The sequence below is a fragment of the Hippichthys cyanospilos genome, chromosome 3, assembly GCF_059441005.1.
Source record: "Hippichthys cyanospilos isolate Australia breed blue-spotted pipefish chromosome 3, RoL_Hcya_1.0, whole genome shotgun sequence".
Taxonomy (NCBI): Eukaryota; Metazoa; Chordata; class Actinopteri; order Syngnathiformes; family Syngnathidae; genus Hippichthys; species Hippichthys cyanospilos.
Window position 1 is genome coordinate 11,600,892 of NC_142371.1, and position 27,983 is coordinate 11,628,874.

Genomic DNA, 27,983 nt, shown 5'->3' on the forward strand with positions numbered 1-27,983 from the left:
TTGCTTTATATATGTACATTTGAATTTGTGTCACATTTCATAATGCCTTCATTTTACATAGATTATTTTGTCAAACCAAAGTATATTTTGTCATCGCAAACAAATTCTTTGGCTGATAGAAAGACAGCAATGAAAATCTTATTGATTCTTTTTTTTTTCTTAACATTAGACAATGTGTTGAGAGGGTCAGCATGAGTGCAATTTCCAGGAATCCCCCCCCCCCCCCCCCCCCCCCCCTTCCTGCTATTCACACACATATAGGCTGGCCATGAAAACAGTTGCCGTTACCCCTCCGCAGTGTTCAGTAACCACACAAAAAACCTCAGATATGTTCACTGACAACCAGCATCCAGCCTGATCAGGGCACAGAATTGTCAACATCTAGGAAGCATGGTTTCAATAATGTAGTGTTTTCTGTTCAAATGTACTGTTCTACAGTGTGACAGTGTGTTAATTCTGTTTCTTTCTCACTTCCAGCAACATCCACCCTGATCAGGGCATGGCATTGCCAACATTTTAAACAGTGATAATAAATGGGTCTTTCTGTGAAATTGTAGTGCCACTCATACCATATGTCATTTCTATTTTTGCTGCCATTGTCATGACATGTAAATATGTTTTTTTTTTCAGCGTGTCACACAGTTTTTGTGATTTTTTTAAATACGGCAATTTGCAGTGATGCAAACCTTGATTAATCCACAAGTAATCTAATATTAAAATAATCAGTAATTATTTTTGATTATTCATTAATTATTTACTGATCTAGACTTATCCAAAGGAATTTCAGCCTCTTGATTGGTTATTGTCAGATTCTCATGGACTTGTATGAAAACAGACTGATTATCCTTGATTTGTCAATTCAAGACAATTGCAAACATCTGCTCTTACTTTGGACAGCAATGGTCAATATTTTCTGACATGCTTCGGACCAACCCAGAAACCAAATCATAAATATATATATATTTTTTGCAGTGTCAATTAGAAAAAAAAGCCCTGTTCTCTGAATAAAGCGATGAAAATAAAACATGTTTTTTAATACCCCTTTCAGAGTAATTGACATTATAATCTATATAATCTACAGCTACAGCCATGCATCACAGGGCATCAGAAAAAGTGTAAAATACAGGTTTCCCAGGTTCGGCAACAATGATTTTTTTTTTTCCTCAATCTTTCTTATTCTCTTTTTGCAGTCGAATTCTGAACTTTGTGAGTATTTCGACTGCATTTCCTGACCAACAAAGCGACCAGTTGCTTTTGGCTTCATTACTTTACACCAAGGGACGTTTAATCATCACAGCTTTACTAACCACATTTTCAGATTTGGCAGATAAAACAATGATCCCAGCAAGTCAGACCTTACTCCCAGGACATAAAAGCCAGACGGCCAGTTGCAAGTTTTTTTTTTAAACATTGAACACACATATTGTTATGTGACTATAAAAATGTCATGAGCTTGACCACTGTCTGAACCTCAGTCATGTTTCTGCGTGTGCTGCAGCTGGCTATATAGGTACCAAAGCACATCTTGGTATATCATTGACTATTTCTTAGCATGTGCAGACAAGCGGAGCCTGCTATCGTCTCTCCCTTTTGTGGATATTTTGATTGACAAGAAGGCCACCTTTTTTCACCTAGTTTGACGTTGGCATGCAGAGGTGCATCCATGCAGAAAAAAACAAGATGGAATGAGTTGGGAGGAACATGGCAGCTCTGGCCGTTGCCGTGAACTCTTGCCATCCATAGCTCGGCATGTCATGGCTGAGTGGCAGTGAGCAAGCCAAAGCTTCCATGTCAGCCAAACCTCAGGTCTAGAGAGTAGGTCAGAGCTGTTCTACTCAGCTTGGATGCAATGAATGGAAAAAAATAGGGCTTGTTTTCCCTTTCACATTGCCAGGTTTTTTAGGAAATGGACACTCCTGCTATGCAACATCAAGTCTAGTTGGCTTTCAGGAGGAGTCTGAGGTGAGTGGTGTGACAAACCATATCCTGCTCAGATATGTAAAAGTCCCAGTTTGGAACTCGAGAGATAAATCAATCTTTTCCAGGGTATGTTAGTGCCCTTTCTCTGAGCAGTGCATATTCTTATAAATAAACTGCATGATTACACTTGACGTTGTTGGCCTGAAATTGAACACAATTTGACTGAAGCTGACATGCGGTTTTGCATGTCCTTAAATACAATTGGTACACTTCCTCCTCAGACCCAGGCTTCTGCCAAAAATGTACGACCGTGTGAGCAGTAACTCCTGATGACTCACGTCTCAAGTTAAATTGCACCGGAATTCGAAAGTCGTGCAGCGCCGTTGACATTGCAGTCATCGCATTGCCTCGACAGATTTTGAATTTCCTCTCACAGTGCCAACGTCTTCCTGCCTTCATGCTACAACTCACAAGCAGAACCCGGCTGGAAGATAATGATGATAATATGTTTAAGTCCTAGGAACACCGGGCCATCAGTGAGATCTGATGACCTCATTATTTCTCATTAGTTTCCCAGAGCCACCTAGATGAAGCCTTTAAAGGTGGTCCAGAGGTTAATCCTACTGGGAGAATGAACCCGCTCCCCTGTATCTGTTTGTGGAGCTGCTGAGCAATCCACTGAGTTGGCCAGCAGACTCGCTGGTGGTCATTGTGGGAGATTTTCCAGTGCCATAGATGGCCTACACTGTCCTAGATAGCCTTTTGCCTGATAACTGAACTGTCTGTCATAATGATGTTTTCCCTCCTCATTCCATTCTCTGATGACCTTTGACCCTCAAGCTCTACCTCTCTGCATTGTAAATCCCATCTATGCGCCATCCACATCATTCATCTTATCTTTTTACTTAGAAAAAATCTGTTCAAGCATTTTGTTTTGTATGGCTTAAACAGTTGTTTGTTTATTTATTACATATCAGTTTGTTATTGTTTAATCTTGCTTAGTACTGGTCCTCCAGCTTGTGTTGACTCCAATACCTGAAGATTGCACAACAGGCAGTGAGTGCTGGAGAGTACTGCCAGATGTTCTCTCCCTTATTATTATTCCTCCTTTTTGTTTTAGGGAGCTGAAAGTCTCTCTGGTGATGACAGGCCTGGGAGATGCGAAGGGTAAAAGACTGTTGTGCTTTCTAATTTGCTTTGTGATTTATTAGCTTCCCAAATGGTCCCTGAATTGTGCACTGTTTGTATCAAACCTGCCTGACGTAGTTTCATTCTGGCAGGAGTTGATGAGTAGCAGAGGAGAGATGTATTTTTTTTTTTAAATTTCCTTTTCCTTTTTCTCATTCCTACTGAATTCTGGCAGCCAGATTTGAGTTTGGATTGAAAAAAGTCACTTTATATGTGGAACTATTTTGAGTTTATAATTCAGTATTAACAAACCGTTATGATTATTGATTGACACAATGTTTAGTGTTGCATCACTTTTTCTGCATGTTAAAAAACCTTTATCACACAGTTGGTGTATCTCAAACCATATCTGATTGCTTTGTATGTTTGCGCATGTGTGTCCGTGGTTTGTTTAGACTGGAAATCGTGAGACCAGAGTGAGTGGGCTGAGGCCATACTTTAGGGTTCAAAGTAATGCGGGGAGGGACCCCCTCGTTTTGGAGGAATGTCGAGGAGGAGGCCTGATGGTTAGCTGGAAATGGTGTAATTAAGGGGTGCGATGGTGAGAAGCTTCCCTTTCCTGGGCCCTGTAAGGGTCACAGATAAAAGTGCAACCGTTTGCATCTGTCACTTTCACAAATGGAAAATTATGGTCACAATGTATTATCAATTGCGAATCTCTAAACTTATTGCCAGTTGCACTGATTTACATGACTCAAGGACCAGGTGACACTGTATCTCAGAAATCTGAGAAGTCTAAATGGATGGCTGTAAATTATAAGCTTTGTTTCTACCAAGCATTAGAAGGTTCTGAAGGTCAATTTTGGTAAGGTGCACCACCTTTTTGGGTGCCACTGTTAAAAGATGAAAAGAACTTGTCTTAGTGTCACGCCTTAATGGTTCCATTTAACACATTGAAGTTCACTGCCTCTTTTGACATAACCACTTCTTGTGGCATAAAAAAAAAAAAAACATGAAGTGAAGTATGACAAGACAGCAACACAAAGCTGCTTATGTGTTTGTTGACAAATAATGGACTCACCATGCACTGTCTTGCAATCATCTTCTTCACCACATGACCTGCAGACTGCACAGACAAAAACACGTGTGTTTTTCATGTGGTACTGGGTTTTGTGACTAAATACATCACTGTCTTTAGTCAAACTGTGCACATTTCTCCCATCTCCACAATATCCCATACTGTATGTGTCTGTAAATGCTAAAAGATCCACTCAGCAGGCCGACTTAGTTTAAAATTGGACACACGTTATAGAAACTACCACGGTTGGCACCGCAGTGGCACATCATATCCTATTCATAACTCTAAGGCATGTTATCATCCAACTGTGAGATACTGTTGTTCAAAATTGTGAATTTCCTGTTAAGCTTTCTTTCATTGACACTATACTATTAATTTCAGTATAGAACACCACTTCTTACATTTTCGAGGAATAAAAAGAACTGATACGTGTTATACCAATCAAGGACACTGGCCTAAACTCTAAACCTAAGTGCTACACTTCCAAATGTATGAAGGGACGCACCATAATCTTCTGTTTGGCAGATAGCGGAAAGGGAATGATCTCTTATATGCAATAACAGGAATTGAGCGAGAACTGAAATGTATGTTTACCACGACAAAACGGATTGGTGACCCGTTTGCAGTGTTATGTAGCTTACCCTGTTTTGTTGGTTTAATGTTGTTGTATTTGTTGGTTTGATGTTGCTGTATTTTCTGTATTCATGATAATCTGGCTCACATTCCCCTATGGAGGAAATTCAAGCCAGATCAATGTTTACAGTTTCGAATTATACTGTTGCGGTCTGAACAATACTGTTCTGTAGTGCTCTGCTTAATGGATACTTGACCTAGGTACAGACCTAGAGCATTTAACTAAAGTACTGTTACATGCAGGACCTCATCGGCAATTCTTCATATTTCTAAACTTTGTTTGCTCTCTCAAAGGAAGAAAAATAACTCGATTCACCGTGCATTGGTGGGAAATGATTCACAGGGCACTGGCAGCTTTTTTTGAGGCATAGACTATGTAATCCTGTTACGAACCCCCCTCTCCAAACCCCAAAGCTCTCGATCAACTCCAGATGAGAGGGCCGATCAGATGGGCCCTGATGTGTCTCCTTCTCTCTCCAGGGTGCAGGATAGAGAACTGTGAGTCTTGCTTCAGTAAAGATTTCTGCACCAAATGCAAGTCAGGTTTTTACCTCCACAAAGGCCGATGCTTTGACAAGTGTCCCGAGGGTTTTGCCCCACTGGAGGATACCATGGAGTGTGGAGGTAACTACACAAACATAAAAAATAAAAAAAATAAAAACACATGCACATGTTCACATAGAAGTTCCAAATATACAGTATAGGATTCTATTTTCTTATCTAAAAAAAACATACAAATTGACCACAAGCAAGTTTATAAAATCGTAGGAAAGCTCCATCGACTGCTAAAGCTTGACTTGGGGTCTGTGGATTGCTTCTGAATGATATTTTGTTGTGGTTTCCCTGCACATCACTGTGTGTATCCACAGAGGGCTGTGAGGTCGGACAGTGGAGTGAATGGGGAGCTTGCACCAGAAGAAACAAAACCTGCGGCTATAGGTGGGGTCTGGAGACCCGGACACGGCACATTGTTAAAAAACCCCCGAAAGACACAATTCCGTGTCCCACCATTGCTGAGTCCCGCAGGTGCAAGATGGCCATGAGACACTGCAGAAAAGGTAGGATGTCACACAGCTTCGACATACTTCTATACAGCAACGACATTCAACTGAAAGTTTACACAGCAAACATAAATAGGTTACTTCCAATCCCAGGCACAGACCTTGTCCACACTCTCAAAATTCCACCTGTCTCATGTAACTTCGACATACCAAATTGTTTTTTTTTGTTTTTTTTCTGTGCGATAGAGGCTTTCTGTGGCGTTTCAGTGAATTTAATATCAGTCACTTTCCATGGCGGGCTTCTGCACACTTTTTTTCCGAGGTATATTTTCCCCTTACTCTCCCACCTCCCTTCTTAAGGACGATCTTGCAGGATACTTCAATGGGCGCCTCTGTTTCCACCGTCAGTTAGAGAGATATTTGTGGTGCACACAGTGAGCGTGTCAAGTCACTGAATGAGAAGTCAAATCTGTAGTCATCATTTTTAACGGCTCAATGCACCCTTTAGTGTGACGACTTCAGTTTACAGTGCTTTCAAAAAACAAATGTACTTAACCTTAATGTACTCAAAACAATCGTACTTGCTTGTAAACTTAGCATTAGGATAAGACAAGTGCAAATATTTACTAAATAAGTAAGACATTGTAAGAGAAGTGGCTGTCATGTAAAGAAAGCCGATTGCATCACAGATAAAGGAAAGTACTCCTGCACAATGAACGCAAGCATAATTAAGTGAAGTGTCGGAGGAGTTAATAAACCTCAATAAACACTGTTGGTTTCTCATATTTCAATGATACAGAAGCTGCTGCTGCTGCTGGAAACTGTGATTCCACCGCACATTTATTTCTCAAAGCCTGTTCTGTTTGTCAAGGAAATTTTTCCCCAACCCCCACATACCTCCCAATGCCTTTACCTTGCATGCTTGACCTTTTCAAGCGACTTCACTACTATCTTTGATTAAAATCCTCTTTTGCGTGCATGGTTACGGCAGTAAATTATCTCTGACTTAAAGGTGCTGATGAAATGTTATTGTCCCTTTTGAACTGCAGAACTATGTTCATTCAATTCTTAAAGACGAGCGACAGGCTCCCTGTGTTCATTCCTCTCAAGGCTACTGTTACTTACCAACGTGGTCACTGTAAATCTCTCAGATTGATTACTTACAGAGTAACATCGTCATTGTGTAGGTTTAAAACTGTGTGTAAAATTGTCATTGTATGTACATCCCAGCAGTTCCTAACCTTGTGACATGCTTTAATAGAAGTACATTTCAGATTCTGGCATGTGTTATTAATTCCCCACTGCTTAACTGCTTGTGAAAATCCCCACTTGACAAAAGCCAATGAAACTCAACACTCTTTCCTTTAAATAAATACAACGAAGAAAATGGGAGCCTACATTTTCTACGAAGGTGAATGGGATGAATAAGTAAAAGAGACCGAAAGTCATCGACTTGACGTTGGATAAGAATAACTTTCCACAACCCTTACATTTTTTGTCATATTGCACCAGAAGCCTGAAATGCAGGTGATGGGTGACATTGTGCAGCCAGTTTGACCAGACGCATAAAAAAAAAAAAAAAAAATCTCCAGACCTACTTGAAATATAGGCTTTGAATGTATAAGAGGGATTTATAGTAGTCAAATGTGGAAAATAATCTAAAAATGAACATTTTCATCTGCATAATTCTCTGGATGGTATAGACAAAAGTGTTTGTTAAGCAGAGGATTATATAACCCGATGTGGATTAAACAGAGAGAGGAATTAAAACAAAGCAGCAGATGTAAGTATATATCACTTAGGGAATGCTTATCTGATCACCCAAGCTTGCATTTCTAAGCAGCTGAATTACACCGCACATTATTGATGAATGGCTGTATTCAAGATCAGTCGAGACGTACAGGAACAATGTGTCCTGATCATATTCTTTTCCTTATGTCTGGAATGATCTAATCACTCTGAGGAACTAAACACAAGCAAGGGAACTAAAGTGCGAATAATGTCAAGAGGCAACTTGTTTTTACAGTAAATGTTAAAAGTGGTGTAAACCATGGCTGATGTGTTCCATATAAGTTGCAGGTCAGTGTAAACAGCGTACATCACTCACACTGCTGGGATTCATTAACTGTTCTCAGCTGGTGTTGCCACAATAACAGTGTCTTGAGTCTTCACTCTGCCTAAAGAAAGGGGTTCATCCTTAATGTGGAAGATGTATGGTATCAATCATGCGTTATTTTCATCCAACTGTCAAGCTGCATTTGAATAAACTTTTGATGTTCTTCAATTTATTGTACTCCAACCAGCTGTATAACGCTAATTTAAGGAGTACCTGGAAGAGGTGATTGTAACTTTCCACCTGTATAACAATACAGCCTTTTGGGCTTTAGTTAGATAAACTACTCAAAATAAATTATGCATGTTTGATCTGCTTGTCAGAACTTTAAAGTAATGGCTGAGAACGAGGTATTAAGGTGGCAGCTGTGGCTAGATTGGTAGAAGTAGTTGTTCAGTGACCTAAGGGTCACCACTCCTCATGGCTCTGACTGTCCTGTTGAAATCTTCTTGGGCAAGGCACAGAAACCCAAATTTCCTTCAGTTGGGCATTACAAGTGAAATGCTTCTTTGAATTGCCTTACCTGGTTAAACAAGGAGGAAAAAAAAATATATGAGTACAAATTTCTAATAGGGCTGGTGCAAATGTGTACCTGTCCTATATGCAGCAGTAGTCATTTTAAAGCGCTTTGAATACCTTAGGGTAGAAAAGTGCTTTAGAAGTCAAAAATCATTTACCAGAACAGAAAATAGCAAATGAAAATAAAACATTGCTTATCACCAAAATACTTCACCTTGATGCCAGCATGTTACAGTGAGCATCTAGAGATACAGTAACTGGTTGGAAGAAGAGAATACATAAATTTGTTGCCACACTTAATTATCTGAAATCATTATTTCATTGGATGGGCATTAAATAGTTGGCACGCTTCAGCAATCTTAGATCGCTATTGGAATTCTAATGCTATAGTGACATATTTGTCTTTAATTTATGTATGTATAACAATTTTTATGTACAATTATGACTTTAAAAGCACATCTTACCTCTTACTGACTGAAAATGGCATTACATGTGCTCAGGTAATCTTGAGCATCTGCTATTTTCAGTTGAGAGGAAGTGGAATATAATAGTTTCCTAGGGTATTATTTGTACATGAAAAATAAATGAGTTAGCAAAGTAATTATGCATAAAATTTTGTGTTCATTGCTAAAAATGGCTAAATAATTGTACCATTCCTTTATCCGTTGCTCAAGTAGTATGTGTTGTGCCGTGCAGTAACAGTAATAGTTACTGTAAGAGTTGCGAGATCATGTGTATTGTACATTGGTCAGTACTACTGGTAGCTGTGACGTTCTGCAGTGTCACTCACCATGGAGGTGGATTTAACAAGAAATTACAAAAGTGCCGGACGGCGACAATGGCTTTATGATGGTCATTTGGCCTCAGGGAATTAGCTTATGGTGGAAATATTTCCCCTAAGTGGTCCTCCTGGAGGAAAAGTTTTCCATCTCCTTGGTGATGTCGGGTGACCTTGTGGCCTACACTCTGGGCGGGACTGATTTGTGCGAAAAAAGATGCATTTCACGTTTATTGTCATTGAAGGTTAATGTGTGAACACCATACCCCCACAGAAAAAACAAGCATTTATTTCTGCTGACTCTTTCAACAAAACAGGTTCACATCTTCCTTATTTGAAATTCAAAACTTTCAGTGCAATCAATCCACATGCCAATAATTTACCAAAAATTTGACATTTTACCACATGTAGTTTCTATCCTCACCAAAAAATGTATTCATTCTCAAGACGCATTCAACAAAACAGATTCCCAAGTCATTCCAATTACAGATTTGAAATGATCAGCCCCATAAAAAATTCTAATTAATTCCCCAATGATAAATTTATTGGCACACACATTCATTAAATTCAATATCATTTCATACTATTTGGTTTCAGTATCATTGTCCTATCATTGTCCATTATTAAACATAATTCCAAAGTTGAATATTTTTTTCATTTAGATTTTTAGAATTTACATGCAATAGCTCCAGAAATGACGAGTATTAAGTTATTAATTTAGTGTTGTTTTAATTCTGTTAAACCTCCTAGTAAGTGACGTTGCATGATCTTACAGCCACCAGAGGTATGAAGGTGTGTGTGATTGTGTATAAAGCTGCGTTGTATAAAACCCTCAAATGAGGCCATCATCCACAAAATGTGTCGAACACAGCACACTTCCAGTTCCTAAAATAAAGACCAACATAAATTGAGGCTGTATATTCCTCAACACATCTAAGATTGGCAGCTGATAAAACATCAGAGATGCTTTGCATTGTTGCCATCAGTCGTTTTTCTGAGTAACGTGGGCATGTCGCAACCACAAATTGGTCACATATTTGATTGAGTCACAATGCTCATTTGTACACGCTTTTGCTTCCATAAAAAGTATTGCATGCAAATGATAAACTGCATGGATGTCAGCCTTGAACTGTGTCACAGGCATTTTGACATATGCTATGCATAAAACAGTGAGAAAACTGGATTACGACGGATGGGGATCTTTTAGTAAGATGGTGGAGTGGTTTTTGTTCTGTTTGGAATGATTTCTTATGTTCTGATTTGTTTGTCTCTTTTGTGGTCATTATTGCTATTGAAATATATGTCTTTGAAAAGTTGGGAAACTAGGAAGGAGCCTTTCAATTTTATCACATTGCATTGAGCAGTAAATGCAGTTTACAGGCTGTATTATTTATGCAAACAACATGCTCTCTGGCCGCTTGTCAGTTTAAGTTTGTAAGTAGAGTAACGAGTTCTTTGTAGTTACACATAAAGGGGTAGCTATATTCTTGCATTTTAACTACCTCCTGTCACACTTTCCATGTAGTTACAATGTAGACAGTGAAGTCCGCAAGACTGATTACTACCTCATCACTCCTGCAGAGGGCAACGTAGAAAAACATTTTTTGACCATGTTGAAGCCCATTGGACATGTCAGAGACGAAGCAGTTGTTTATTTACTTTCTAGTCTTTGTATTAGTCTGGCACAAGAAATAATGTAAATCCAGATCCAGACACTGAGCATTTGTTTGACTGGTGGGATCCATGCCCATATCTGTCTGAAGCTAGTCTGGGTCTGGGGTGAATCTGCAGTGCTGTGCACCCCAAACTTCCCCCCACTGGCCATTACTGTCTGGGAGCCATCTGCTTCAAAAATGTCTGCTCCTGAAAAACAATGTAAGGAAGACATTGTTTTTCTGAGCAATGAAAATAAAAAAAGAAGACTCAAGTTTGCTCAACAGCGATCGCGATCAATGTGTCAATGGTGGTCAACTGAGGATCGCAAACAACGGGGCTAAAAGTTAATAGCGAATGCACTCGATTTGAAGACTCGGTTAATTGGGACCGGGACCCTACACCGATAAGTGAATTCCGTAAAGTAGGAAAACAATGGTATAGAGGCTGAAAAAAAAACATGTCTCTTTTGGGCATGAACTTTTTATACTTTTACAACACACAGCAATTACTGTAGGCTGGGTCGGCGCAGGCTGCAAAGCTGTGAAGTAAATTATTGCAAACACTAGATCTACGGCATTATCATTATATGACGGTCAACATATATAGAGCATTTTCGCAAAGTCTGCAATGTATTGAAGCCGCGAAGCTTGAACCGCGAAATACATAGCTAGGGATCACAGCACTAGCAAAGTAAGAACAGAGAAACTTGTTTCTACACTGTGCACATGACAATAAACACATTGAACCTTGAATCATTTAATCTAATCAGAAGCACCTTAGTTATTATTCCGATTAAGAATATTTTTTTCTTGATTATTTATACATATGCATTTGTGATGCGCCAAAGGTGGTGTGTATGCTGCAGTTAATGTTTGAGTGGTCATGTCATGTTAAGTGCCGTTCATGTTCCCGATGTGGCCGAGCTGTGCTGTTTTTGTTGCTTTCCCTCCATTCTCAGTGATCTGAATAAAGCATTCTATCACTCAAAAAATATCTTGCATGGTTTTAGTCTTGTGGAGTCGCCAGGTAATGTTTTGGAGCCACTTCACGTCGAAAGGACTAAGTTAATATTACTAAAGCCGATTGTTTGGAGTTTTCACGAGTAAGTACCATAGAAATGCACTGTGAAAGTTGCTCTGACTGTAGCTTGTGTTGTGGGTTTGGAAGTTATCGTCAGTGAGGTGTGTGCGGCTTATCCGCAGGCTATTTTGAAAGAACCTGTGTTTTTGCCTTTGGGTACTCGTTGAGTGTATGTGGGGCAGGTATGAGCAACTGCCGGCCCACATGTCAGCACAAATGGGCCGAGTCAACCAGAGATAGTCATCACCTCACTGTCCGCGGCTGTGAAATGACTCAAAACATGCAATTTGATTTTTGGCCCTCGGGAAGAGCTAGACTTCAGCACAGACTCCATGGACAGTTTCCTCAATAGCGGAATGCATTCACTGTCGAGGAGCAAGAAATTAGGAATGCCCTTATTTGTAGGTTGCGCCACCCATTGTGAGTACATTTCTTGAAGGTATGAATGTGGCAATTAGTGCGCGGCCAAAAAAAGCGCACAGCAGTGCGCTTTTCCTGACCTAGGCACATGGGAAAATATGCCCCTATCTACGTAAACATCTTCTCGCCAGCAGATGACGAGCCATCTAAATTTATCATCCACGCACACACACAAAGACATGAAATTTGACCTATGCATTTGACCCATCACAGCAAACACACAGTTTGGGGCACAGAGTAGAGCAAAGGGCTACTCAATCGCCCTGGGAGCAGTTAAGAGTATCAGTTTCTTCCTCAAGGACACCACAGCCTTGCAGGACATGTTGAAGGTGGCAGTCCTATTGGCGTCAGACCTTCAAAATAAAAGTACAACAGTATATCAACAGGTTTGCATCACATTGTCACACTTTAAATGCCAATAAAGTCGAGAATTCCACTTTTCAGCTGGTCTGCACATGATTCAGCAATCAACACTACTACTGAAACCTATCTGAATATATATATATATATATATATATATATATATATATATATATATATATATATATATATATATATATATATATTTTTTTTTTTTTTTTAATCTAATTTATATAACGTTGAGACTTAGTTGGGAGGGCATGTTTATGAATGATGAATATTGCTCTGCTTTTTGCAACATTGAAATGATAGGTTGTGATAAAGTGTTAAATCTGGCCAGGCTAATATCAGAGACAATTTGGAACAGTTCATCCTGCCAGCAGGAGCCGAGAGACGCTTTTCCCAGAACAGCAAAAGAACACTAATTGCCAGTTGCCAAAGTGATTATGTATGGCTCACATATTGGCCTGTTATGACTGAAGCAGCCCTGACCTAATCAGGATTTAGTTAGAAGTACTCAAAAGTATCCTCTCTGGTCAGGTCAGGATAGTTGTGAATATGAGCTATTTATGGTCAGGTCAGGATAGATGTGAATACAAGCCATTTCAGTGTAGTTTTTTACCATTTTAATCATATTCACGCCTTGAAAGTTAGAGTTGTAAAATGTCTTGTAAAATTTAGGAACTTGGCTCAGAAAAAAAAGAATTGCATGTCTTTCTGCTTTGCATACAGTAAGTTATGTTATTCTTGCTGCCTTGATCAGGGGCACCTCAACAGCAATCAGGATGCAGAATAGCATCTCTCCATCTATTAGTAATGTATTTTGTCCTCAGCACTGCTCAATCCATAACTGTCCAGTTCCAAAGCTCATATTGTTACATATGAGTTACTCTAAACCCTTCTGTAGTCTTGCAAGAAACTCTGATTTACTTCTCAACGTACTAAATTCTTCCGCTTGCATACTGTAAGTTCCTGTCTTTGGGAATCAACTGTCTTTAGAAATGCAATATTCTGTATGTAACACCCCGTTATCTCAGTGGCTTTCTATGAAGCGCCCATCTTCATTCCAAAGGCATAAGCCATAAACGTAGAGGTTATTCAAAGATTTGGGGTAAGAAGGATGAAAGATGGCAGGTGAAAAGGTTAGCACTGATCCTGACGCCTCACTCTAGATTATTATCATCTGGTCGTTTCAAGGCAGGATGACAGGAGAGGGGTTTTTCACACCCTTCACACCTAAATTGAGTTATGGTTCTGCTCAAGTGCCTTTCACAGACTCATGCCATAAACGTAGTAAATAAGATTATTCTTTGCGACAAATGGTAGCTATATATTGAAATGACACTTTCTGATAAATGCAATATGAATGATGTTTACTTAATGTACTTGGACTGCTTGTGTCATTTATGATTTCGAAAAGGATATTCCTTTTTGCCATTCACACCAATAAGTAATAAGCAAATCAAAAAAACGAAAAAGTAGCAAAAAGTCAGAGAGAAGACACCAAGAAATGCACTGAACATGTTGAATGTTTCCCATGATCCCATGCTCTGCAAATGGGAGCTATTTCCCCCTGCTGAGAAGTATATGGGCTGATATTACCCATGACATGTTTAAGGCTGGGAAACAGACCTTGGAGAGTATTCCATTTGATGGGCAGTTTATGTTGTTTTTACACCCTGTGACATATAATCAAACTCAAGCCCGCAAGATCAGTCCTGCCCTACGCATCATCGTCTGACGAAATTGGAAGATAAAATATTTTTACCGGCCACTTTCTACAGTAACCATAAAATTCCTTTGTATTCTGTGCAATATCAGTAATGATTGTAATATAATATTGTTGTTTAACTAGAGGAATTCAACCATTAGCTATTATTCAGAGATGCTTCGGTAAAAAAATGGATAAATAAAAAATGAGCAGTTTGCCAACACCCATCAATATGTTGATGCAATTTTATGGCCCAGGGCGCAAGTAATACATAAAATTTAAAGTTGTTTTAACCAAAATTACATACATTTATTAATCATGTGTACTCTGTGAGTTGAATGGTAATTTGAGCACAATTAATTGGCATCGCAAAGAAAAATAAAAATAAAAAGCACATCCGAAAACCAAAAGTCTCCGCTAATGGACGATGAATGGCAAACTATGAATAAATGAGAGCAGAAACAAATGCAGATGGTTTTAAATTAAACGTGAACAGCTTCATGGTTTAACGGTCAATTGAAACCATTTGAAGTTAATTTAATTGGGACATTTTGGATCAACTTTGGAGAGACTTCTCTCCTCAACCAAATAAGGAAATATCCTCAGAATTATGGTTTTGTATTGCTCCTGTGGAGTTCATGGAATCTTTTAGAATCAAAGCCAAAACACATTGAAGCTGTTCTAGCTGCTTGCTCTAATTTGTCACCTGACTGTATGTCGATCGAAGCCTTGTTTTAAGTAGGCGCAGTGTCAGGGTTTTTCACCTGATATTTAGACAACTCAAGCTTGCCAGACCTCCACTATAGTGCGGCTGACAATTCTCAAGTCGACCACAAAACCTTCATTATGTTCCACACCGTGCATATGAGGAATCATATGCATATATTCTCATACAAACAAAAAAAAGACTAAAATCAATATCACGGGGACAATAAGTTGCCACATTAGCAGCACTTTTTTTTTTGTCGTTTCCACTACTTTCCTGTCTAAGATAGGAATAACATTGGCTTGCTTGTTACATTTCACTCAGCGTGGCTGCCTGAGGAACAAACACGCGTGTCACGAAGGAGGATGTGGTGCATTTAGTTGAGAGCTGCCCTGCATGCTGTCTGCTTCCAGTGATCTGACTTGAGGAGAGAAGAAGGAAATCTCTGAACAAGGGACCCGAAAACATCTGGTGCACAGTTGCAGCAATTCAGATTCAGCCACAAGAATCTCATTCTCAGCTCTCCTCCTCTTTCCACCCTCTTTCGCTGTCTATCTCTATATCTGGCCGTCAGTTTTATAGGGACATTACAGCTTTTAATTACATCTAGTGATTCAGAGCGAGACTTTGGCTTCTGACCCAATCTTGTGCATGAGCAATGAGCCAGGGTGGAGTCTTAAAGACACAACAAAAAGACAAGTATACGTAGATCAGCTCTCTGTGTTTGTATGCACATCTTTGTGATTTTCTTCTTGAGTTTGTCTGTGTGTGTGTGGTGGGGCGGGGGGGACTACACTACAACTAAAAGTAGAATTTATGGTGCTAAGGAGAGAGCTTGCATCAGAGCCCTACGCATTCTCCCACTATCACAGTAAAGACGAACACTGTGGCGATGTCACAAATGAACAATTTCATCTTAAAAAGGTGACTTATACATATTTTCTGGTGACAAAAAACATAGGCCAACCTGCAATCATCAGGTTTTTGTTGATGCTACATGATTTAAGATGGTGTTTGCTTGTCTATGCAATGCAATGCCTTCTGGCTGATAATTTTGAACAATGCAATCTCTCTGATGCCATCAAGGCTTTCCGTGGACCATAGCCTGTGCTGTAAGAGGTGACTATTTAAGGAAGTTTACTAAAACAGTTGAATTTTATTTGGGGTTGAACAAAGGAACCTTCAACGATGGCACATATGTGTGTGTGTGTGTTAAAATGAGACTTTAATGGTGGAAAATGATTTTAAATGATATCATTTTATATACCACACAACTTGAAAGGTGATGACACAAACAGGTCCAAAATAACCCAATCCCCATAAAGGGACCAATTCAACTACTTGTAAAGTTGACTGCATTTTTTTTTTCCCAAAAAAACCCATGAAATGTGTCGTACTTTACAAAACAATCCCAAAATAATGGAGGTATTTTGAACAAAATGAACCAGAAAGTTGGGTCAAAAAGTACAGAGTACTGGGGTCAATCCCTTTTGAACCCTTTTTTTATTTTATTTTATTACTTTTTTGAAAGAGTTATTTTGATGGAATGAAGTCAGATTATATTTTCTCTGGGTCAAACGAATAACTAGGTCTGGCCAGTCTTTTTTGACCCAATTTTTATTTATTTGTTTTTTGAGTCAAGTGTTTTTAGAGCCATCAAGGATTTCACCTAACCCCAGTAATATGCTTGTATTTTTCAGAAAAGTGATGGATTGATTTTAGCTTGTTAAATAGATGAAAGGTATAGAATACCAGTGGCCCTCACGTCATGTAATTTTTCTAGATATTCCCTTAAGAAAAAAGTTGAGACACCATAATTAGGCCATAAGCAAACGACAAGACCTAATTGATAACTGGTTGATTTCTGCCAAGAAAGTGCACTTTGCCAGGGTACCATACACTTAAAAACAAATATCCATTCATGTGGGGTGGCAAGGTTCTGGTCCATGATCCCAATGGACCTTGGACATCTTTCCTGGATTAGTTGAAGCTTCGGTCTCTCTTTGATTTGATTCTTTCTGCTTTCCTGCACTGAAACTGACAGATGCTGCTGCATTTTGGGATACACAAACCTCAGCGAGGTGAGACCTTGAAATGACCTTTGAAATTGCACTGAAATCATACACATCTAAAATCAATGAGAAAATGTCTGCCATATGGCCCAAAGCCCTCTGTTTGTGTTTTGAGTGAGAAGCAAGGGGGATTATTGACAAGAGTTGTAAGAGCCCCGTCTGGATAAATGAGCTGAGCAGCAGTGATTCTTGTTGGCCTGTTTCTGTGATCTGATCCGTCATTGCCACTCAGCTGTCCATCTGCCTGGTGTTTGACAAGTGTTTGATGCAGCACAGGCCTTAAAGAGGATCAGACTCTTCCTGGATGGGCTTTTCCTTTTACCATGTGCAGCAGCAGCTCTGCTAATACAATACATCAAACACGCGCTCTCCTTTCTTCCACAACTCTATGAACTAATGAGCTATTTTTATCAAACAATATACATTGGATCACCAAAGGAGACTGAATATTGCCTTCCAGAGTTAGTACAACGATCAGTGTAAACAAAAAGCATCAGCCTGCATGGATTGCCTCATCACCGGCTATTGCTGAAGGGTTTTCGCATGATCCTGTTGGCCCCTGTCTTGGTTTTAGTCCCTAAGCCTGCCTTACTTAGTTTGGCTCCTCTCTTGTTAAGGTCTGTTCCTGTTTTGGGACAGTTGTGCTCCAGGTCCAAACATGTGATGGATATCCTCATGAATTTTCCCAGCAGAGAAAAGGAGGGATGAAAGGCCTTGTGCTGAAATTAGAATGAATCCGGCTGAACAAGTTCCTCCTATATTGTGCTCCATTGTGTTACAAGGCCCACAGAAACGAGAGGTATGCCGTCCCGGTGGACTTAGGGAATCAATGTGTGCAAACATGTATAAGCGACACTTTGGCATGAAGGCCACTGCATAATGGGAACACCCATGTTCACTGTTTTATGTCTGTCACTATTGTTGAAATGGTAATTATATTCAGCTGCTGAAGGTTTTAATAATATCCGAGGAATTAGGATGGCTGCATTCTTTGTGAAGTTTTTAGTGACATGAATTTGGCAAAATACTGTCACGGTGCAAAATGGCAATACCTTAGAAAGCGATATCACAGTGAAAGAGTGCATAGCATTGTTGAAGTAATCAAATCCTAGGTGTAATTCAGATATTTCAAATAAAAAATTACGTGAGGAGGAAGATTTGTACCGCGTAGCAGACAGGATGCAGAACTGAACAAGTAGAAAGCCTAAAACAAGAACTTATCTTAACACTAGGCTCAGAAATTGACTTGGGAAAGTCAACTCAGAAAATACAAACTTGAATAATTTTGCAAGATTCACGAGATTTATTGTCATATCTATAGTTTTACCATACAATGAAATTCGTATTCTGTTCACTTTCCTGAGCAGCAGACTGCATTCCATAATTGAGCAATAAATATCAATAAACAACAAACAGAGACAATGGTGCTAATAATGTAGTGATATATATATATATATATATATATATATATATATATATATATATATATATATATATATATATATATATATATATATACATACATACAGTGCAAGGTATTGCTTATGCATGCTGTACGAGGCAGTTTAGTTTGTGAGGGATTTGTTGAGAAATCCGGACTGCATGTGGGTTGAAGGTGTTTACCAGTCTGGGAGTCTTTGCCCTCGGGCTCCTGTAGCGTCTGCCTGATGGCTGTATTTCAAACAGGTCATTTTGTGGGTGTGTCCCATCCTTGATGATGCTCCGTGTTCTCCGCAGAACCCTGATGTGGTAAATGTCTTGCAGGTGAGGTCTTGATCACACACTGGAGAGCCTTCCTTTCTTTTGCCGTGCAGTTGCCGTACCAGACTGTGATGGAGGTGGAGGGGACATTTTGGATTGTGTATTTGTAGAAGTTGTCAAGAGTCTTTGCTGACACGGCAAATTTTTTCAGTCAGTACAGTCTCTGTTGGGACTTCTTGATGATCTGTCAAGGGTTGTGGGACCAGGTTAGTGTTGTGGGACCATGTGAGATCCTCGCTGACGTAGGTGCAGAGAAATTTGAAGGCTTTCAGCCTTTCCACCTCAGTCCCATTGATGAATAGTGGTTTGTGTGGCTTCACCTGCCACTTTGGTTTTCTGATCAGTTCTTTGGTTTTGTCCGTGTTGAGGTGGAGATTGTTGCTGCGACGCCAGGCAACAAGGTCTGCCACCTTGTTCCTGTATTCTCTCTCAGCCCCACCAGTGATCAGCCAGATGACTGTAGTGTCCTCCGCATACTTAATTATGCAGGTGTTGTTTTGGGGGGGCAACACAGTTATAGGTGAAAGAGTGTGTAAAGCAGGGGGCTCAGCACACAGCCCTGGGGTGTCCCTGTGCGTAAAGTCCTGGTGCTGGATGTGCGTTTATGGACTTTGACTGATTGGGGTCTGCCAGTGAACAAGTTCAGCAACCAGTTGCAGAGGTGGGGTGCCAGACCAAGTGCAAGGAGCTTGTCCGTCAGTTTATCAGGGATGACTGTGTCACTGAACTGTAATCAACGAAGAGCATTCCTTGCATGTCCTTGCACTCCAAGTGCATGAGTGCTGTGTGAACGGAGATGCTGACTGCATCATCTGTGGATTGTTTCTGTCAATATGCAATAGCTTAACAAGATAGGTCGAGAGGTTTATTTAATGTTCTAATAATGTGTCGCTGAGAACTTAAGATTTTAAATACTGTCAGACATAATATACAGTATATACAGGTAACTACTAAAGAACCATAGCACCCCCATAGCAGCAGATACTGTACATTATGTAACAAAATAGTCAGAACTACTTATATCCCAAAAGTACTTTCCCTTCACGGCCACCATTTGGTGTGCTTACTTGGTGCCAGAGAGCAAAGAATTACAGCTGCTGGAGCTGTCATGCTAGAAAACTGGAAGACACGACACAAGGGCACTGGTAACACAGGGAACCAACCCCTGCATACAGGATCAGGGACCACAGCGCTCGCAGGACATTCATCGGAAGCAAACAGAAATGGGAGGATGGATGGGCATCACCCAAAACAGGGAAACACAACTACTGGAAATGCGTTGGAAAACATGAACAGGTCAAAGAAAAGTTACAGGTCTGAGGTGTCAAAGTCATTCGGGGACTTTCATCACTGGCACTTACCGGATGGGTTGAAATTAGATACAGGACCACTTGATGCCCTGATCAAACACAAAAGAACAGTTCAGCAGGACTCGGCCGCAAAGTCTTGCCCTTTGAAAATTAAGAGGTTAAGATGGCAAGAAGGTGTTATATTGGAGCAGGGTGGGAGCCTGGCACTGACAATGCCACAGGGCAGACCACAAAGTAAGACATGAAACAGGGCCACCAAGTGCCTGGGTCAACGAGAAAGAAAGAGTTCAACCGAAATCAGCCAGAAGCCCCATACCCCGGAAACAGACACGGGTGACGGCCACAGGACACGCGACACTGAAGTGTGGTTGAAGCCTGGTGCTGACACAAAGTGAAGATGGGAATGGTGAAAAGAAAGCAGCAGCCGTTGTGACTATCACTCACTGATTGGAGATGGATGGATGGGTTGGCGCAGTTGGTGATGTCTGCGGTAAATCAAGGAAAATTGGCTGCAACACCATTGTGTGGAAGGCTGTGGAAAAGGTTCCGAAGAAATGTTATACTTTGGTCATAGTCTACTGGGCCCATAAATGGTCAGAACATACTGTCATGTGAGGAGAAAGACTTGGACCCAGGAGTAGACAAGACACGGAAATTGGAGAAAAGCAAAGTCTTTTTACACAAAAGTCCACTATAACCCTGACTCAGAAAGTAAACTCACTAGGTCATGAGACACCTTAACATGACAGCTTGAGAGGTGTTGAGTGTGGTAATACTATTACAAATGTGCAAATAATACAGATAGTTATGAAGCAGTACAAAATATGTCAGAATTATTGGATGATCAAAGACTTTCAATATATAAGAAATCCAAATGGACTGCTACAGCTTTAGTATTAGAGTAATGGCAGAGTTCTTTTTTTTTTTCTTCGATGGAATAATCAATTTGTTACCGAGTATCCTAGTGTGTTCCTAATCTTTAAATCTATGGTCACATTTTAACCGTTCCCTCATGTGCTATCTTCAGCTCATTTTGCTTTGACCCCATCCATACAACAATTACAAATCTATCAGACCACAAGAGCAACACGCCTTCAGGAGCATTGCCGCAACGCTCCCTTTGATAAGTGCTGAGCTTTATATTTTTATCACATAAAATGAAACACAACATTAAGCCATTCATTAAAGTCAACTAAGTCTAATTATCCCTCATTTACTCGTGTGCCCGTGCAGCATGAGCGCCACATGTACTTAAGTCCAGATGTGTCGATGAGTCAGTCGAGAGATAGCAAACCACAAAGGGGGCCTTGCTCGTCTCGGGAGCCCTTTTGGTTTCCAGGCGCATCAGGCTGAGCGGGCCTGCCATTAATGGCTGTTCACTGCCTGGCTCATTTATACTTATGATACAAGTCCTTATCTAAAAAGAAAGAAACCATTAAAAGTGAAAAAAAAAAAAAAAAACCATCATGCACTTATGACTTTGCGTACACTCAGTTGACAGAAAAAGGAAACATTGAAGATACAGTATTTGTTTTCATCATGAATTAGCAGCTCAAATAATGCATTTGAAATATTACTATCAAGGGATGGAACCCTTTTCAAATTTGTATTTCTCAGGGTCTGAAATTATACAGACAGTTATTATTAGTCTCCATTCAATCAATACTTCCTGAAACTCATTTTAATTTGAGCATAAAGGGTTCTGTGCAAACTAATTATGGCGCATGTGGCAGGCATGTCAATCATCCAATCAATGGCTCTGAGCTTTACTGTAATCATTGTTTGGACTTTCCAAGGTGGCGTTTGCTCCATGTTTTTCCCACGCTTTTTTCTCCAGTGGCTCTGGTCCTCTTCCATACATTCCTGCTAGGTTGATGAAACACTTTAAATTATGGTCCATCCATGTGGTGAATGACGACCAGTCCAGTTTTTGCCTGACCAGTCCAGTTTTTGCCCTCAGTTGATCCTATCTTCGAGATTCCACCACCCTACTGTTGAAATGGATTCTTTTTGTTGTTGTTTTTTTTAAATATTATCAATATTTTTTTTTAATGAGGGCGGCACGGTGAAAGAGTGGTCGGCATGTCCCTATCACAATTCTGAAATCCCGGGCTCGCTTCTGGTTCCGGCTTTCCTGTGTGGTTTGCAGGCTCTCCCTGTGCCCACCTGAGATGTCCCCGGGTAGCTAGGTTTCCTCATTCCAAATTCCCCAAAACATGCATGGTAGGTATGCTATATCGGACGTCCACAATTGCCCTCAGTTGCGTTTGCTAGTGTGAATGGTTAGTTGTCTCTGTGTGCCTTGCGATTTGGCTGGCAACCAGTTCGGGTTGTGCCCTATTGCCTGAACACAGCTGGGTTATACTCCACCACCACTTTGTGAGGACAGACAGGTTAAAATGGCAACAGATGAACAACACAAGGCTCAGTATCTCTTCAGATTTTGCAAGCTAGCAGTGATATTCTTTCTCATTTTGAGTCTGTTTGCGCAGAACATCTTTTTTGGACATTGGATTGCAAAATGACAACCATTTTATCAGTGAGCTTCGCCTCATCCATGAGCTACGGAGAACACTCGATGCAGCGTCAGACCACATGGCAAAGTTTGAGCACTCAGCTACATGCTGCACTGACAATAACTTGCTCCTTAACACCACTAAAGCAAAGTAGATAACTTCTGATAAAAAAAAAGCGAGACCCCATCCTCATTAATTGGATAGCTGTGGAAAGTGTCCCCAGTTTCAAGTTTATGGGAACCTTCATCTCAGACAGTTTATCATGGACAACAACACCTCCGTTTTCAATAAAACTTCTTCTTCTTGAGGACAATAAAAAAGGGTAAATGTTCTGCTGATCGCCTGGTCAGCTTTTGATCGAGAGCATCCTAACAAATTGTATCACAGTCTCGTATGGGGTATTGTTCCGTCACTGGCCGTAAGGCACTGCAAAGGGTGGGGAAAACAGTCCAAGGATGACCACTGCCATCTATTGAGGATGTCCAGAGAAACACTGTCTGCATCAAGCACACAGCACCAACCCTGAAGGACTCCTTCTATCCTGTCCATTGACCCTTCTAGCTACTCCCATATAACCAACAGACTCAGTCAGATTTTTTTTCCCCAGTGTTGTCTCCCTACTGAACTCTGCCTCCCGCTGCCCCTCACCCCCCTTACATAAACAATGTCACTGCCACTTTACTCCTGTATTATATATACATTGCACACTGTACTCCTGTATTTATTTAAATTCATTGCACTCTTTTAACTACTCTTTGTCTTATCCCGTATATATTGCACATGCTTTATACATTGTCCATAGTGTACATACTGCTTTAACGACATTCAAGCTAAACTTACATTAGGCTACTTAATCAACCTCCTCTTTACCGCCCTTACCTGTGCATATCCACACTAATATTTAAATTAAATGTACATGCCATCTAAACAGTATATATAGTTGCAAATGGCGCTGTTGTTGTTTTTTTCCTCCTCACAACAGTTATTAGACAAATTGAATAAGCTTCTGCATTCTTTAATTGAAGCAGATCCATCCATATCTTACTGCTCTAAACACAATCAGCTGGAGACATCATAACCGCTTTAAGAGTCTCGGCCATTTTAATCATTGGAATGAAATGAAAGCAAGCATGATAGCGTCGAATTAACTGCTCAACAAGTTATACAGCCACAAACCTATACATAGCTAAGTAAAACATACAATTATGTAATCTATTTGTTATAGTACCGCATTTTCCGGACTATAAGGCACACTGGTATATAAGCCGCAGCAGCCAAATATGTGCAAAAAAAATGACTTTTGTCACGGATAAGCCGCATTGGACTATAAGCCGGAGATAATAACATCCGATCTTCAAAAAAATGGTATATGAAGTATATAATATATTTTAGTTATTTACATTTTTTGTAATTGTCTGCCAGCAGCAACATCCTCTCTTGAACAGACTGAACATGCCTGCATATTACATATTTATAGAAAATGGATGGATGAATATCTGTTAGTTAAATAGCAGTTCAAAATCGAAATCACTACTTCAATAGCATCTTTTTTTTGTCTCCCTTTGTTTGATAGTTTATTTTCGTGAACATTCTACATAATTCAAATACAATTATAAATACATAAATAAAATCACATATACTGTTTACTGTATATAAAATTTACACATCACAAATTTACCCAAAATTATATACATTCTTTTCTTAAATTTCGACACATACAGTATATATTACTAATAACATTGTTTTAACTATATTTGAGCACAGCCATTGATTCACAATTTTTCAATTTTATTTGATAGTTGTTCCGTAGATTGACACCTCCAACAGATACACACATTTGCTTGCTGGTGGCTAGCAAAAAACACACACACAGAAAATACAGATAAGCCGCACTGGACTATAAGACGCAGGGCTCAAAACATGAGGAAAAAGTCGTGGCTTACAGTCCGAAAAATACGGTATGCGTAACTACAGTAGGGCTTACCTCATAGTTTCCAGAGAGGATACAATGGCAGTGGATCCTGGGTGCTTTGGTTTTAAATGTGCATGCATTGTGGTCGTTCTCCCATGGGAGACGTGTTCAAGTTGACACAGCCTGCATGTCATGGACTTTGCAAGTTTGTTGTTGGTGAAATGCTCCCTTTAAGAGTGTTTTCTCGTGCAATACTTTGCTGCTCCTGCTGCTGCTGCTCCTCAGCCATGTTTTCAGAACACTTCCTCACCAAGCAAATGTGTTTTTGCTTCTGGGGGCGGCTAAGGAAATGATGCAATCAAACACTTCCTGTGTAACTTCTTGATGTAAGTAAACTCATGTTAACTGAAATGACCAAGTGACGTGTAAAATAAATAAAAGTGATTAGTCGACAATGACAATGACACAGTCGACTAATTTACATAATGAAATAGTCAACGACGATTAATGACATCCCTCCTGAGTGACAGCAACAGGTGCAAAGTGGGTGAAATGATTTAAGAATGTGTTGAAAGTTCATTGAGATTTTTTTTTTTTTTAGGTCACTGATCCCTTTCTTTGGAAGGACCTCCAGTCTATTATTGAAAACATCTGAAAAACCCACTTCATTCTATGGCTTTTTATTCACCATGAGACTCAGGAGATTTAGTGTTTTTGACTTTTACTGTGTTTATGTTAATTTAGTGTTTTAACTGTATTTCTTTGAACATAGAAAAAAAATGATGTGCTAGAAAAAAAACGACTGCCATTTTGAAATTCTAGTCATCTAGTCGAGCCGAGCCAATTCTAGTTTTAGTCAGTACACAAATAAACCTGAAGAGATTTTTTTTTTCAAATTATTCCTTTGTGTAATATGTGATTGTTCGTTTTACTTGCACACAGTAAATATCCAGACAAAGATCCTTAATACCTAAAGTACAGGTTCTATGAACGTGATTGAATTTAGTTTTGAAATTACAATACCATAGTTACAATCTATCCTCCAAAGTGCGTGTTGGAAGGATGGAGAAGCATGTCACAGTGTTTTCAAGATTAATGTTCTGATTTAACAAATCACTGAATTACAGTTTCCCTTGTACTGTTGGAAGGAATGTTTCCAATGAGTCTGCGAAGGACAATACAAGTATGTAAGGGAAGTCATAGCAGAGAACCTTTGGCTCTTCCGAACATAATCATACTTGTTAATCCACCTTTACACACTGGAGCCAAAAGCGGTAACCCAAACAGCACAAGGGAACAGTTAACATATTGTGAAATGCAATAAAGTGTCACGTTAAACTTTAGGCAGACTGATGGATACTTTAATATGCAGGGTCATCCTCTGTTCTTTGGCCCCGCTGGACCATTTGCGGCAGATTCTTGCTGCTTTGATGAACCCTCTAAGAGGGGAAAAATCATGCTGTCCTTACTGACTATAGGCCATATTAATCACCTTGTCATTCATGCATGTTTAGCCAGGACTTTTCCGCTTAGAGATGTTAATCTCCAAGTCGGTTTTCACTTTAACTTTTTGTCAGTAAGAACAAGCATCAAAGAGTGAATGGGTGAGCTAACATGCATTAATCCCTCCACATATCCTGAACCAGGTTTTAGATGAGAAAATAATGACCAAACTAATCCCAACATTAGCTTTTTGAATTGGAATGTGAATGTTTTAAATCACTTTAGCCCGGCAGCCCAGTGATAGGAAGCAGAGCATGGGAGGGGGAATAGAAACACAAAGTGTAAGGGCGAATGAAAGAGTGTGGCACACAGTAACCTTGTTAGAGTTTAGTGACACTGAGCAGAGAAGCTCTTGTCAGAAGGTTGGCAAGATGAGCGTCTTGTAAATGATTGCGCTCCCTGTCATGAGGCTCATTTCTTTTTCCCAGCATTCGTTTGCCTAAGTATTGCAAAAATACTGTACTGCATTTTTTGGCATGCTTTATCTGTATTTAATATTCAATTCTAAAATGAAGCAAAACATTGAACCTTTTTGAGTCCTTGGGCCTTGGACTACACCTAATTGAACTTTAGCTCACCTGATGTCTTCAGGCTGAGTGCCACCTATAAATCACATGCAACGCGAGTAGCAGTTTGGGAGATGTGTCAGCGTATACGGTGTGTAACCTTTTCCCAGACAGCCACTGGTGTGGAAGTAAAGAGAACACCGCCTGGCTATGTCTCCTTTTCCCTTCACAATGTTACAAATGTATGTGTGAGGAGGCCCTTAATGGCTGATAATCCAATTCCTCCCACTGAAATCAAATCTCACTGGCGCCAGTAGTTCCCTTCTTTCCCCCTCACAAATGATGGCCTGCACTCCATACAGCCTATGCAAGACCTGTTAAATATGAATATGAATTTACCTTCCTTAAGCCCACCACTTCAAATTTGTTGATTTACAACATGTCCACCCCTCCCTTTGTGCTGTGTAGGATATTAATGAGCAGCTTGTGCTGCGAGGGGCGCTTGGCCAACAGGAGAGGGTGTTTTCTTCTGTTTTGTTTTGTTTTTTTCACAGCAGAACAGGATCCCATTTACGGTATGTCTTAATGCCTTCTTGAGGTCAGACATTGATTTCTCTCAAACCACAAGCAGTGGAGGTAAGATTAGGCCTTCGATTCATGCGGCGCAGCCAGCGCTGTTAGTGGATAAAATCGTTAGGCCTACGCCTTTAGTCATTACGTTTGTATTTGTCACTAATCAGTTGCAGTCATATTTAGCAATTCTCATCGAGAATTTATTGGAAAATTCCTGAAATTACTCACAGTTCTGTCTGCACGTTATTGATAGGACTTTTGGCTCTTCAAAGATAACTGTTTCTTTGTGAAGCCTCCGCTAAAAATAGCCTTTCAAAAGACTGGATATTTTATGTTTTCTTTTGTTTGATTGATTTTAACACAGCAAGGTTTTACGTTTAAAATAAACAGAGGAATTAGTGATACTTGAGAATCCATGTCATTCTTTAAGTGTAAGCGTATTGTACAACTGATTACTTTGTAACATAGCCAAACCAAGATATTTGCAATCTCACAGAATTCGAAGAAGGTGTTTGTGGTTTTCACTATATTTAATGGACTTGTTGGTTCTATGTGTTGTGTATGGGATCATCAGTAAATGACAGTGACATCAGTCAATGACAATACGTGACGGAAACCTTAATTTTCCTTTCTAACGGCTGAGTGTCCAGAGAGTCATCTGTAAATGTTGCACAAAGGTACTTGAAATCTTCAAGTTCTTGAAAGGTTCTCACCAGTTTTCCTTAAA

General features: G+C 39.9%; 1 protein-coding gene across 2 annotated transcripts in view; it reads left to right on the forward strand.

Annotated features, from left to right (window-relative positions):
* rspo2 (R-spondin 2) overlaps nucleotides 1–27,983 on the forward strand; it is a 72,836-nt gene that overhangs the window by 37,791 nt on the left and 7,062 nt on the right. For both annotated transcript variants that reach the window (XM_088410737.1, XM_088410736.1), the window contains 2 exons: nucleotides 5,240–5,383; nucleotides 5,629–5,817. In XM_088410737.1, the coding sequence (XP_088266863.1) occupies nucleotides 5,240–5,383; nucleotides 5,629–5,817 (333 nt within the window). The remainder of the gene's footprint in view (nucleotides 1–5,239; nucleotides 5,384–5,628; nucleotides 5,818–27,983) is intronic.